Source organism: Microcaecilia unicolor, chromosome 11, assembly GCF_901765095.1.
Source record: "Microcaecilia unicolor chromosome 11, aMicUni1.1, whole genome shotgun sequence".
Lineage (NCBI taxonomy): Eukaryota > Metazoa > Chordata > Amphibia > Gymnophiona > Siphonopidae > Microcaecilia > Microcaecilia unicolor.
The window spans coordinates 190,308,148-190,320,685 of NC_044041.1; the positions used below are offsets into that span (position 1 = coordinate 190,308,148).

The 12,538-nt window shown below is 43.6% G+C and overlaps 1 protein-coding gene across 8 annotated transcripts in view; it reads right to left on the reverse strand.

Moving 5' to 3' along the window:
• Window positions 1–12,538, reverse strand: part of EPB41 (erythrocyte membrane protein band 4.1) — a 172,946-nt gene that overhangs the window by 109,235 nt on the left and 51,173 nt on the right. For all 8 annotated transcript variants that reach the window (XM_030219812.1, XM_030219813.1, XM_030219811.1 and 5 more), the window contains exons 4-5: window positions 8,633–8,737; window positions 603–645 (exon numbers count right to left, since the gene is read on the reverse strand). In XM_030219812.1, coding sequence (XP_030075672.1) covers window positions 603–645; window positions 8,633–8,737 — 148 coding nt within the window. The remainder of the gene's footprint in view (window positions 1–602; window positions 646–8,632; window positions 8,738–12,538) is intronic.

The following is a 12,538-nucleotide window of genomic DNA, read 5'->3' on the forward strand; positions in this document are numbered from 1 at the left end:
AAATTAATGCTCATCAATAAATTCCAATTACTGACATGCAAAATAAGAGCTGCCAAGACAGAGGAGCAGTGCTAGAGTGCTATTTTATGGTTCTGATCATCTAAGTAATCAAGCTTTGTCCTTCCGCTTCAAGAACAAACATTATTCTATTGAATAAAAAGCCACTGATCTCAACTCTCTGTTCCAGTCAAACTAAAACTGTAATTGCACACTGGTAACAAAAGTAAGACATAATTCATAAAAAATAAAAAAAAAATAAAAAGTTAAATGACCCCATAAACATTCCATAAAAATGTCAGGGCATTTTATTCATCGGGTCAATCAGAACAAGCTCATTTGTTTCAAGGGTTGCTTGTTCTTTAGTTATAATTACTTCAACTTTTCATTTTACACTATAAAAACTACATTGTTTTGTCCCCGTGTCTCAAAACAAAGACTACGAAGAGAAAGCTTTTCAGACTCGTGTTGTGAACTCTCAAACAGGAGGTTATCCCAATTCCTGGGGCAAAAAGCAGCAGATTCCATCTTTAACTGTGTACAAAAAAAAAAAAAAAGAGACGGATGGAAAACGAAAGCTTTTGAACTGAATTCGCTGAACTTACCGTGAACCTGTCTCTTAATTTCTTTGGTTGAATCCAGCCATGTCTGCAAGCAAACCAAAACACCTCCTTTAACACATGGATTAAAGAAAATAGCCAGGATAGTTTCTCAGAGAACGTAACTGGCAACAAAGTATGGCTAATGAATTGTTCTGCATTTTGTTACTTTTGTAGCAATGATAGCAAGTATACAGGTTCACAAGACAGAGTTTAAACGATATTTTTAAAGATTACAAAATTAAAGGGCCCTGTTTACTAAGGTGTGCTAGCGTTTTTAGTGCATGCTAACGCTAGAGATGTTAGCGTGTGCCTACAGCGTAGCTTTGTAAACAGGGCCCTAAGACATTCTTCCTGCAAAGTATGGCAATTCTCCCCTACTACAAATTACCGAGGGGGCCTTTTATTTATTTATTTAGGCGCATTTATACCCCACATTTTCACACATAAGCAGGCACAATGTGGCTTACACAAATTCAAGAGGATACAATACAATACAGAGAAGGCACAGATTCGGAGTGTGACAGGAGGGGAAGGAACATGGGATGGCACAGGTTAAACATTTGATCAGCTAGCGGAATAAGCCTTGTCGAATAAGAATGTTTTTAAGGACTTCTTGAACAGCTGATGGTCGACAAGCTCTTTTGAGCTGTTTTGGCAGGACATTCCAGAATTCTGGACTGATGTAGGGGGAAGGACGAAGCATAAAGGGTCTTGTATTTAACATTCCTGCAGGTGAGGTAGGTCCTTGCAGATGCTAGGGCATTCCTAGATGGGAGATCGATTAAATGAAGCATGTATTCAGGGGCTTCCCCCATATATGATCTGGTGTGTTAGTGAGCAGATCTTAAATGTGATACGGTCCTTTACTGGGAGCCAGTGAAGCTGAAAACGTAGAGGCTGAGCAGGGACAAAGCGCGATTTCCCCAGGATTAGCCTAGCAGCCGTGTTTTGAACTGTCTAAAGCCTTTTCAGAACATAGTCCCGACAACCGGCATAGATCCCACTACAGTAGTCTATATGGGATAGGACCAGCCAATGAACAAGGAAAAGCTCTCTAAGTTATGAAATGCCTGACATGCTTCAGCCTCCACATTGCATAGAACATTCTGACGCCTTACATCATCACAAAAAGAAACAGCTGATCACAGGAGGAACTTCCTTGAACGAAGGCGCTACTCCGGCGCTGAACTAAAGAAGACTTTTCGGCTGCAGCAAACGAGGTATCTGATGCGGCGGCGGGGCAGGCGACAACAGCTGCTGGGGGGGGGGTGGCTAAACAGTGCCCCCCCACCTCGGGCTCTGGCCCCCCCTCCCAGCAAGGTCTAGCTACGCCCCTGATTTGCACGATCGTCCAGTTGGAAGTGGTTATCCAACACTACTCCAAGGATTCTCAGGCTATTTGAGATCGAAAGCTTGCAGTCCTTAATGATGAGTCCTTTTACTAAGCTGTGGGGAAAAATGGCCATGCGCTAGCGGCGGGGGCCATTTTTCCTGCGCGCCAGGGCCCTTCTTACTGCAACGGGAAAAAGACTCCACGCACACATGGCCATGCGGTAAGAAAAAAAAACTCTTACCGCATGGCCACATGACGAGGAGCCCTTACCGCCACCCACTGAGGTGACGATAAGGGTTCCCGCGCCAACCCGGCGGTAACTGGGCAGCATGCGGCGATGCCCGATTACCACCGGGTTACTGCCACGCAAGCCATTTCCGGGGGGTTTCCGCGTTGGGCCGGCGGTAGTCCCCGGAAGAGCGAGCGGTTGGGCTTACCGCCCCCTCTGTAAAAGAGCCCCTGAATTTGCGAAAAATAAGACTTTTGTACATATTGCAGACTATTTATAAAGCTACTGTTTTAATTTCACATCATCTGATAGTATGTTGCCCACCATCCTGGACGTCAAAAGCCAGATTCACCGTAAAGAAGCCAAGTGCAAAAAAAATATGCTTAAGTAGAAAACAGAATTCCTAACAGCAGACAAAAAATATCAGTCAACCCTACCAATAAGCCCCTTCGATCTCAGAAGTTCATATTTTCTTCTCCTTTTTTGAACAATTTCCATCCTTCTGATATGTTTGCACTTGCAGAATACCACCAACTATTATTTTTGAAGAGGATAGTGTTACTTGGCCTGGCAGTTTCCTCCTGGCTTTTTAAAATTATTATTATTTCCAGATCGGTCAGGAATTATCCCTGGCAGCTAATAATGCCATGAGTCTTCTTGTGGCTGTTTGGGATATATGATTCATTTTTATCCCATCGAACGGAGCACAGCCATTGCAGCAATCGCTCTTTGGACGAGATGTACGTATTGTTCTTTCCTGCAGAACCTGGCACAAGTGCCTCTCGGCAAATAGACGTCATTGTCGTGCAAGGGTTGGGCCTGCCTTCCTTTGAACTGCTCTTAAACGTCGTCTTCTCAGAATCCCTGGCTGGCCCAATTAGCAGAAATTACAGTGAAATGGAAAAAAGAACAAGCAACTTCTGGAAGCTATGTATATTAATACCCATTGTAAGGGTGGGGGGGACTCCAAGACTTTGAGATCATCATTGAAAAGACTGACAGATTAAGTGGGCAAACCCCTGTAACCCCACCAGTACGGTGCTGCTCTATAGTACCAAGTCCTAAATGTGCTTCACAGCAGGTGTAATGCCCAGCATGGATCTTTTAGGGTAGAGATGTTTAGTCCCCTTCTTTAATGGGGAATAAATGTCTATTATCTCACCACACCGTTTTCCCTCTCGAGACACGCCCAGACCAAACACCCTTCCATTTACACACACTTGGGTTGGATGAATGCATATCTCAGCTTTGTAAAATGGGGACTTAAACCTTTATCTTGCATAAGTACATAAATATGGCCATACTGGGAAAGACCAAAGGTCCATCGAGCCCAGCATCCTGTTTCCAACAGTGGCCAATCCAGGTCACAAATACCCGGCAAGATCCCAAAAATGTACAAAACATTTTATACTGCTTATCCCAGAAATAGTGGATTTTCCCCAAGTCCATTTAATAACGGTCTATGGACTTTTCCTTTAGGAAGCCGTCCAAACCTTTTTAAAACTCCGCTAAGCTAACCGCCTTTACCACATTCTCTGGCAACGAATTCCAGAGTTTAATTACACGTTGAGTGAAGAAACATTTTCTCCGATTCATTTTAAATTTACTACATTGTAGCTTCATTGCATGCCCCCTAGTCCTAGTATTTTTGCAAAGCGTGAACAGACGCTTCACATCTACCCGTTCAACTCCACTCATTATTTTATAGACCTCTATCATATCTCCCCTCAGCTGCCTCTTCTCCAAGCTGAAAAGCCCCAGCCACTCTAGCCTTTCCTCATAGGGAAATCGTCCCATCCCTTTTATCATTTTCGTCGCCCTTCTCTGCACCTTTTCTAATTCCACTATATCTTTTTTGAGATGCGGCGACCAGAATTGAACACAATATTCGAGGTACGGTCGCACCATGGAGCGATACAAAGGCATCATAACATCCTCATTTTTGTTTTCCATTCCTTTCCTAATAATACCTAACATTCTATTTGATTTCTTAGCCGCAGCAGCACACTGAGCAGAAGGTTTCAACGTATCAGACGACGACGACACCTAGATCCCTTTCTTGGCCCGTGACTCCTAACGTGGAACCTTGCATGACGTAGCTATAATTCGGGTTCCTCTTTCCCACATGCGTCACTTTGCACTTGCTCACATTAAACGTCATCTGCCATTTAGATGCCCAGTCTCCCAAGGTCCTCGTGTAATTTTTCACAATCCACCCGCGATTTAACGACTTTGAATAACTTTGGGTCATCGGCAAATTTAATTACCTCACTAGTTACTCCCATCTCTAGGTCATTTACAAATATATTAAAAAACCTCTAAGTGCCAGTTTACGCACATATCAAACATGAACAATTCTTCTAAAATGAGTGCATTAGTGTTTTGGAATTTTGCATCTCTTTCCTACAAAATGTAAAGCCTTAAACGTTCAAGGCTGCTCTTTCAGAGCCTAGTTGCCAGGGAGACCAGTCATCCACTTACAGGACTCATCCCGACTTCCCAGTTCTAGGGACAATGAAAGGGTTCGGTAATTAATGGCACTGTCATCCTGCATTGGGTAATGAATCAGTGTAAAACAATTCTCGCTTTCAGCCAGCACGCTGCTTTCACTGCATAAAGTCTGTTGAAGAGTCGGCCCATTCAATTTTTGCCCATCATGGTTTGGCAACACAGCTTAGCTCATCCGTTCAAAAACAATAACCAGTTCTCAAAGGGTTGAAGTTTGATTAGGAAACATTCAGGTAGTCAAACGATTTCTCATAAAGTAGCAATGTATACTAAGATGTCATAAACAAATTTGGGAGCAAATCACGGGTTAGCCAAAATAAATATCAAATCAAAACCTTAAGATGACGATAAATATCTTGCCAAACTCATAAGCAAATATGATGGTGCTGCACTCAGGGGGGATGGATGACGCTACACAGCCGCGATCCGCCCCGGCTGGCAGCCGACCAAGGAACGCCACTGACAGAGGGAGTGTGCGTTTCTGCACTTATCAGTTAGCAAAGCTACTCTGCCGTACGCCGATTAGCGTGGGATTAGCGCATCAGCCCTTAACACCTATAAAATAAGTGTTGGCAAGGGCTCACGTGTCGATCTTTTTTAATGGCCAATGGCAAAATTAGCATTCTTCTGAATTTTCCCGCTGTTCAGGAGAACAAGACTGTTTGGGTGCTATGGATGCCGAAAAAGGATGACACCCCCCGAAGGAAGCCTGAAGTGAAACGGTGATGCACTGTTGAGCACATTGGCAACATAATTAAGATAAGTGTCTACGGCATACAATTTTGATTGCAGTTTCTACGGAAAAGATTGAAAATTTTATGATAAAGAAAAAATAAAGGGAAAAAAAAATCTTTTCACATAGCAGCGGCAAATAGAAAGGAAGAATTAAAAATAACATAACAAAGGAGGTTTTTTAAGGACTTGTGAGGAAGCTGCTCATTCAGCAAGTTGTAAGCAGGATAAATTATGAGCTTCTGAAGTCCTTTTTCCTCCTTTTTGAAAACATCTTTAAATGTAAAAGGTCTTAGTATTATTACATTACAAGCAAAAACGCCAGTTTCGGAACAAATGAAACGGGCCCTAGGAAGGCTGACGTCTAAGCATTTTCTCGTCTCTCTCTCTCTCCCCTGCTCTCCCCCCTCCATGTCCAGCGATTCTCCCCTGCCCTCCCCTCTATACACAGCAGCGGCAGGCTCGGCTCGCGTCACCTCCAGCCTTCTCATGCCTTCCCTCTCAGTGTCCCACCCTCCTCTGACGTCATTTCGTCTTTCCGCGAGGGCGGGACACTGAGAGGGAAGGGAACGCTGGAGGTCAGCTGATGTAAGCTCATTAGCATACGGTTATGAACCCAGCCAGCCGGTCATCCACGGACGCAGATTGACCAATTATTATATAGAGATATTACTTGCACTGGTTTGACAGCAATTGAATCCTTTTAGCAAGTTAACAATCTTTTGAAGAGTTAATTTAATGCACATGGCCATAATGCGCAGGAAAGATCTGTGTGAGGGCACGCTAAAGACACTTTTTTTTTTTTTTAACACAGCTTGGTAAAAGATCCCCAAAGGGAGATATCAGTAAGAAGGGACAATTTTAAGATTAAAATGGTAGCTGGCTGGATTCTCAAAAAAAAAAAAAAAAAGTGTGCCCTCCAAATTACCAGAAGAAAGCGGACCTCCGCAATGGAAAATCCAAAAGAAGGGCACAGCGAAGGCGACAAGACAGATGATGCCAATCAAACTTCTACTGGACTCAAGAAAAGTTCACAGCAAGAGTTTATTAATCAAAAAAAATGGACTCGACACGAATCGTGTTTCGGCCACTCTGGGCTGCCTCAGGAGTCCCTGTATGGCACAGTGCTGTTGATCCTTTAGGAAAAGTCTTCACCAAGTGTTGAGGTTTGCTAACTAGACCTGGAACGGCACTGCTTTTTGAGCAGTGCTGTTCGTATCGGTATATAGGAGCTGAAAAGTTTCTTTGACTCAACATTTCCCAGGTCTTGTTAGCAAACCCCAACACTTGGAGAAGACTTTTCCTAAAAGATCAACAGCACTGTGCCATACTGGGACTCCTGAGGCAGGCCAGAGTGGCCGAAACACGATTCGTGTCGAGTCCATTTTTTTGATTAATAAACTCTTGCTGTGAACTTTTCTTGAGTCCAGTAGAAGTTTGATTGGCATCATCTATCTTGTCGCCTTCGCTGTGCCCTTCTCTCTCTCCAAATTACCAGTACATTTTTACAAAATGTACATGTTAAGCCCTATCCTATTCTAAATTAAAGAGTAACTGAAGCTCACCAGAAACAGACACCGGCAGCTCTTCTACACATCAACATCTTGCATTCATTTGGTTCTTAGAACACTTGTATCTCTTGAGCAATTTCATAGCTATCAAACTACAAACGAGGACTCCTCTTAGCTTCTAAAATGATATGCAGTGAAAGACATATTAATGGTATTCTAACCACATGGATCCCCCCCCCCCCCCCCCAATAATACAGCTCCATGTAATCTAATAAAGTCTCAACCATTGACTTTGAAGGAAAGGTTCGCTGTCATGCAATTGAAAACATTCAGTATTTCTGTCTTTACCTGAATAGCTGAATAGACTGTGCTAATAAATCTTACAAATACCAAAAGGCGGTTTCCGCTGTTTCCATCTTATGTCTGAAAAGAGGAGCATCACGGCAAACTAACCACTGCCGAGATACCACGTTGCAAACAAAAAGTATGAGAAGAGTTTGGCTCCAAGTCAGAAATTCTCAAAAGGTTTCGAGTGCTTGAGTTCTAAAGTCTCTGGGCCTTCACAGCCCAAATCCTCCACATCTTTCTACAACCCCTGCTGCTGTTCTTCAATAACCAATTCTGCCCTCAAATTCATCCCCAAGTGGCTTGTTTCCTGCAGAACCTTTATCCTACAGGACACTGTAGTATCGTTTATAGTGCCGACCCAACATTCGCTTCAATCTGATCAGTCACATCTGCTCTAAAACAAGTAAATTGGTTTCTCATCATCTACCAGGTGGTGCTTATGTCCATTTTTATTTTTTTCACTGCTATGAAGCACGCTGAGCTGTGCAAGTGGCTTGCGTTTACGTTTCAGTGCCTCAAAAATCACATTTTCAATCTCTAAAAGCAGTGGCGTAGCCAAGGGTGGGCCTGGGTGAGCTCAGACCCACCCAGTGGCAGCACATCTATGAAGTGTCTGGCAGGGATTCCCAAGCCCTACCAGCCGAAAAGTCCCGTCCTTCCTGCATACCAGCCTTCCCTCTGATGTATTCCCGCCTATGCGGAAACAGGAAGTTGCATGAGAGGGAAGGCTGTGGAGCCAACATGAGCAGTGTGTATTAGTTGCTGCCAGTGAAAATCTGCTATTTAAAAGGTATGCGGGGGAAGGGGATGTTTGAGAGACTATATGACATGCAGGCGAGAGAGGGAGAGACCAAATCACTTGTGGGACAGGGCGGAGTTCTTCTGCCCACCCATCTTGGGCCCAGGCCCACCCAAAATTGGGTGTCTGGCTACGCCCCTGTCTAAAAGGGCAGGTTCTGCAGAGCTCCCATGGGACCTGCCTATTCCTCACAATTGAGAAAGCACCACCGCTGCCACCAGCAGGAACACAGATGGAGGACACCAGTATAGCTCGGAGGAAATGCTGCACAGAAGTCAAAGCACAGATTTCAAATGAATTACTGCTGCCACGTTCATCATTTTCATTACATTTTTATTGTTTATTGAATGATTCTCCAAGTGTAAAACTTATCAAGTCTCCTATATCCTGAATGCTATGGCTTGGTTCTAATGATCCCATACAGCAGAGCCATTTCACCCCCAATCCCCATACATATATTGAGCCACTTCTAAGCTAAAATCCTTGCTTGAATAATATTCTATAGATTTTCTCCCACATAGAATACTGACTTCCTCTCACTGCACCGGTTTTCCTTATTTCCGTAAATCCTACCTTTGTTGTAGAAGACTCCCAAAAGGCCAACCCAAAGTAGTCTTCTTCTAGAAGATTAAGATGATTGCACACTTTATTAATCAGATCCTGCCCCTTTGCATGTTTCTGTAAATGAAAGACGGGACACAAGCTATATAATACTATTGAAGATATTATTAATACAGTAATAGCAGCAAAACAGCTTTACAAACAAGGTGGGTGTAGTGCAAAGTTACTACTACTACTTAACATTTCTAGAGCGCTACTAGGGTTACGCAGCGCTGTACAGTTTAACAAAAAAGGACAGTCCCTGCTCAAAGGAGCTTACAATCTAATGGGTGAAATGTCAAGTTGGGGCAGTCTAGATTTCCTGGATAAAGGTACAATGGTTAGGTGCCGAAGGCGACATTGAAGAGGTGGGCTTTGAGCAAGGATTTGAAGATGGGCAGGGAGGGGGCTTGGCATATGGGCTGAGGGAGATTATTCCAGGCATGGGGTAAGGTGAGGCAGAAAGGGCGGAGCCTGGAGTTGGCGGTGGTGGAGAAGGGTACTGAAAGGAGGGTTTTGTCTTGAGAGCGGAAGCTACGGGTAGGAACGTAAGGGGAGATGAGGGTAGAGAGGTAAGGAGGGGCTGCAGATCGAGTGCATTTGTAGGTGAGTAGGAGAAGCTTGAACTGTATGCGGTACCTGATCGGAAGCCAGTGAAGTGACTTGAGGAGAGGGGTGATATGAGTATATCGGTCCAGGTGGAAGATAAGACGTGCAGCAGAGTTCTGAACCGCCTGAAGGGGGGATAGATGGCAAAGTGGGAGGCCAGTGAGGAGTAGGTTGCAGTAGTCAAGGCCACTCCACTTGAGGAAGATGGATACATATGAAGGACTAAAAGACCATTTTAGTTAACATTAACAGAAAAATGTGCCTTCAATGGTTCTCTCAATTGGAATTTAATTCCTATAGTACAGTGGTACTTACTGATGGCCAGAGAGTCACTAACAAGTAAGGTTTCAGGTTTTCTTGGATATGCATAATTTGCATAGATTCTGCCTCCCTTGTAACTCTCTCATTCATATTCATTAGGGATAGCTGGAAAACCCCAACTCATTCCTGGCACTTGAGGACTGGACTACATAGTAGATGGGTTGGAGAATAGTGTTGTAGATACCGTAGGGTGCTGATGATCCCAACCTTATCGGATGTTCTGGATTATTGGATGCCAGTAATCCAGGCTCTGCCCCCTCCCTCCCTCTCAGGATTAGAGCCCTGCTCAAGTGTCTCCTCCCCCCCCCCCCCCCCCCCCCACCACCAGGCCTACCTTATAGTCCTTAATGGTCTAGTGGTGAAATTGGGGCAAGAGCAATCCCAGACAGCCGCTAGAAGGCCATTTTGAAAGAACAGCCAGCACGGGCAGGAGTGACTTGACGATTGCTCCTGCCCCGACTTCACCAATAAATCATCAGGGACCATAAGAGGGTGTGTGGGGTCTGGGAGGTAGGGCCACTACTGTTAAGGGCAGATAAGGGAGGGATGAGCCGAGTGTGGCGGTTCCCCGCTGCACTGTTCCACGGTGGTACACAAAGAGGCATATTTTCAAAGCACTTTGGGAGGCTAAGTTCCATAGGTTTCTATGGAACTTTGGGAGGCTAAGTGCTTTGAAAATGAGCCCCAAAGTCCCTCATCTATCATTTCTGGATTATCCAACATATTCGGTTACTTTGACCATTTGTTGGTCCTCTTTATTGACCAGAAAATAATAATATGCGAAATAATAATAATATAGTTTCCGGAAGCTACTCAGATACAGCCAGTATTCAGCGCCAGACCCACACAGCTAACTGCTTTTAATGCAGTCTTACATGTTCTACGTAACTATGAGGGAATCAGCACTGAATATCGCTGATATTCCAGCTCTACCCTTTTACCACCCCAAAACTAACCAGAGAGTAATCGCGGCAGTCAAATTAGATATTAACCAGACAGCGCCACTGGATATTAGCTCCTGGGCCAGAAGCCTCTCCTGCCTGATTAAATCAATTTGAATTATAGTATGTTGAATAACTGGGACTCTATTGTATCGTAAAGATACATACGCTAGGATGAATGGTACAGGTTAATTTATTTTTGCAATATTTAATCACTGAGCTATGCCAATTTATGCTCTTAACTATAACTCGTTGCAAGCCTAATTGATGGTATGTGACATCACATGGAAACAAATGAATAGGAAGTAAACCTCTACCCAGGAAATCTACACTGCCCCAACTTGACATTTCATTCTTTAGATTATCAATAGAAATCAAACAAAATAAAACATGGAAAAGAAAATAAGATGATACCTTTTTTATTGGACATAACTTAATACGTTTCTTGATTAGCTTTCGAAGGTTGCCCTTCTTCCTCAGATGGGAAATAAGCAAATGTGCTAGCTGACAGTGTATATAAGTGAAAACATTCAAGCATTACTATGACAGTAAAATAGATACTATTGGAGATTCTACATAGAATGTTGCTACTATTGGACATTCTACATGGAATGTTGCTATTCCACTAGCAACATTCCATGTAGAAGGCTGCGCAGGCTTCTGTTTCTGTGAGTCTGACGTCCTGCACGTACGTGCAGGACGTCAGACTCACAGAAGCAGAAGCCTGCGCGGCCACATTGGTGATCTGCAAGGGCCGACTTCTACATGGAATGTTGCTACTATTGGAGATTCTACATAGAATGTTGCTACTATTGGACATTCTACATGGAATGTTGCTATTCCACTAGCAACATTCCATGTAGAAGGCTGCGCAGGCTTCTGTTTCTGTGAGTCTGACGTCCTGCACGTACGTGCAGGACGTCAGACTCACAGAAGCAGAAGCCTGCGCGGCCACATTGGTGATCTGCAAGGGCCGACTTCTACATGGAATGTTGCTACTATTGGAGATTCTACATAGAATGTTGCTACTATTGGACATTCTACATGGAATGTTGCTATTCCACTAGCAACATTCCATGTAGAAGGCTGCGCAGGCTTCTGTTTCTGTGAGTCTGACGTCCTGCACGTACGTGCAGGACGTCAGACTCACAGAAGCAGAAGCCTGCGCGGCCACATTGGTGATCTACAAGGGCCGACTTCTACATGGAATGTTGCTAGTGGAATAGCAACATTCCATGTAGAATCTATAGAAATCAAACAAAATAAAACGTGGAAAAGAAAATAAGATGATACCTTTTTTATTGGACATAACTTAATACATTTCTTGATTAGCTTTCGAAGGTTGCCCTTCTTCGTCAGATCGGAAATAAGCAAATGTGATAGCAGATAGTATATATAAGTGAAAACATTCAAGCATTACTATGACAGTCTGACAGGGTGGGAGGAGGGGGGTGGGTAGGAAGTATGCATGGGGACATCAAAGCTTTAGATTGTAAGCTCCTTTGAGCAGGGACCGTCCCTTCTTTGTTTACTTTGTACAGCGCTGCGTAACCCTAGTAGCGCTCTAGAAATGTTAAGTAGTAGTAGTAGTAAACCATGTTTTTTTAATTTCTGAAACCCTGTTACTTGTAATAGTTTTCAGATGCTCATGTCCCTGTAGTTACTATCACTACTTGAGTGAAAGCAACAGAACGTTAGCCTTCTCAGATTCTATTCAACTGTAAGCAATTAGTATTACTCCTATCAACGTCAGACACTACAACGCAGCATTCAAGGTGTAAATGGAACTACTGTGATTGGAAAATGCAGCGAAGGCATTAAACTAATCTGGATGTAAACAAATCGGTAAACTGCAGCTGGTTCCTACTACTTTAAAAAGAGAATCAAATTATTCTACAGTATAACGATTAAACATTAATATTAGTAGTCACTTTATGTTTATGAGAAATTGAAAGTCTTCACATAAAAGCAAGTCGCACCTCATAAAGCTTACAGGCCACGACTGTCT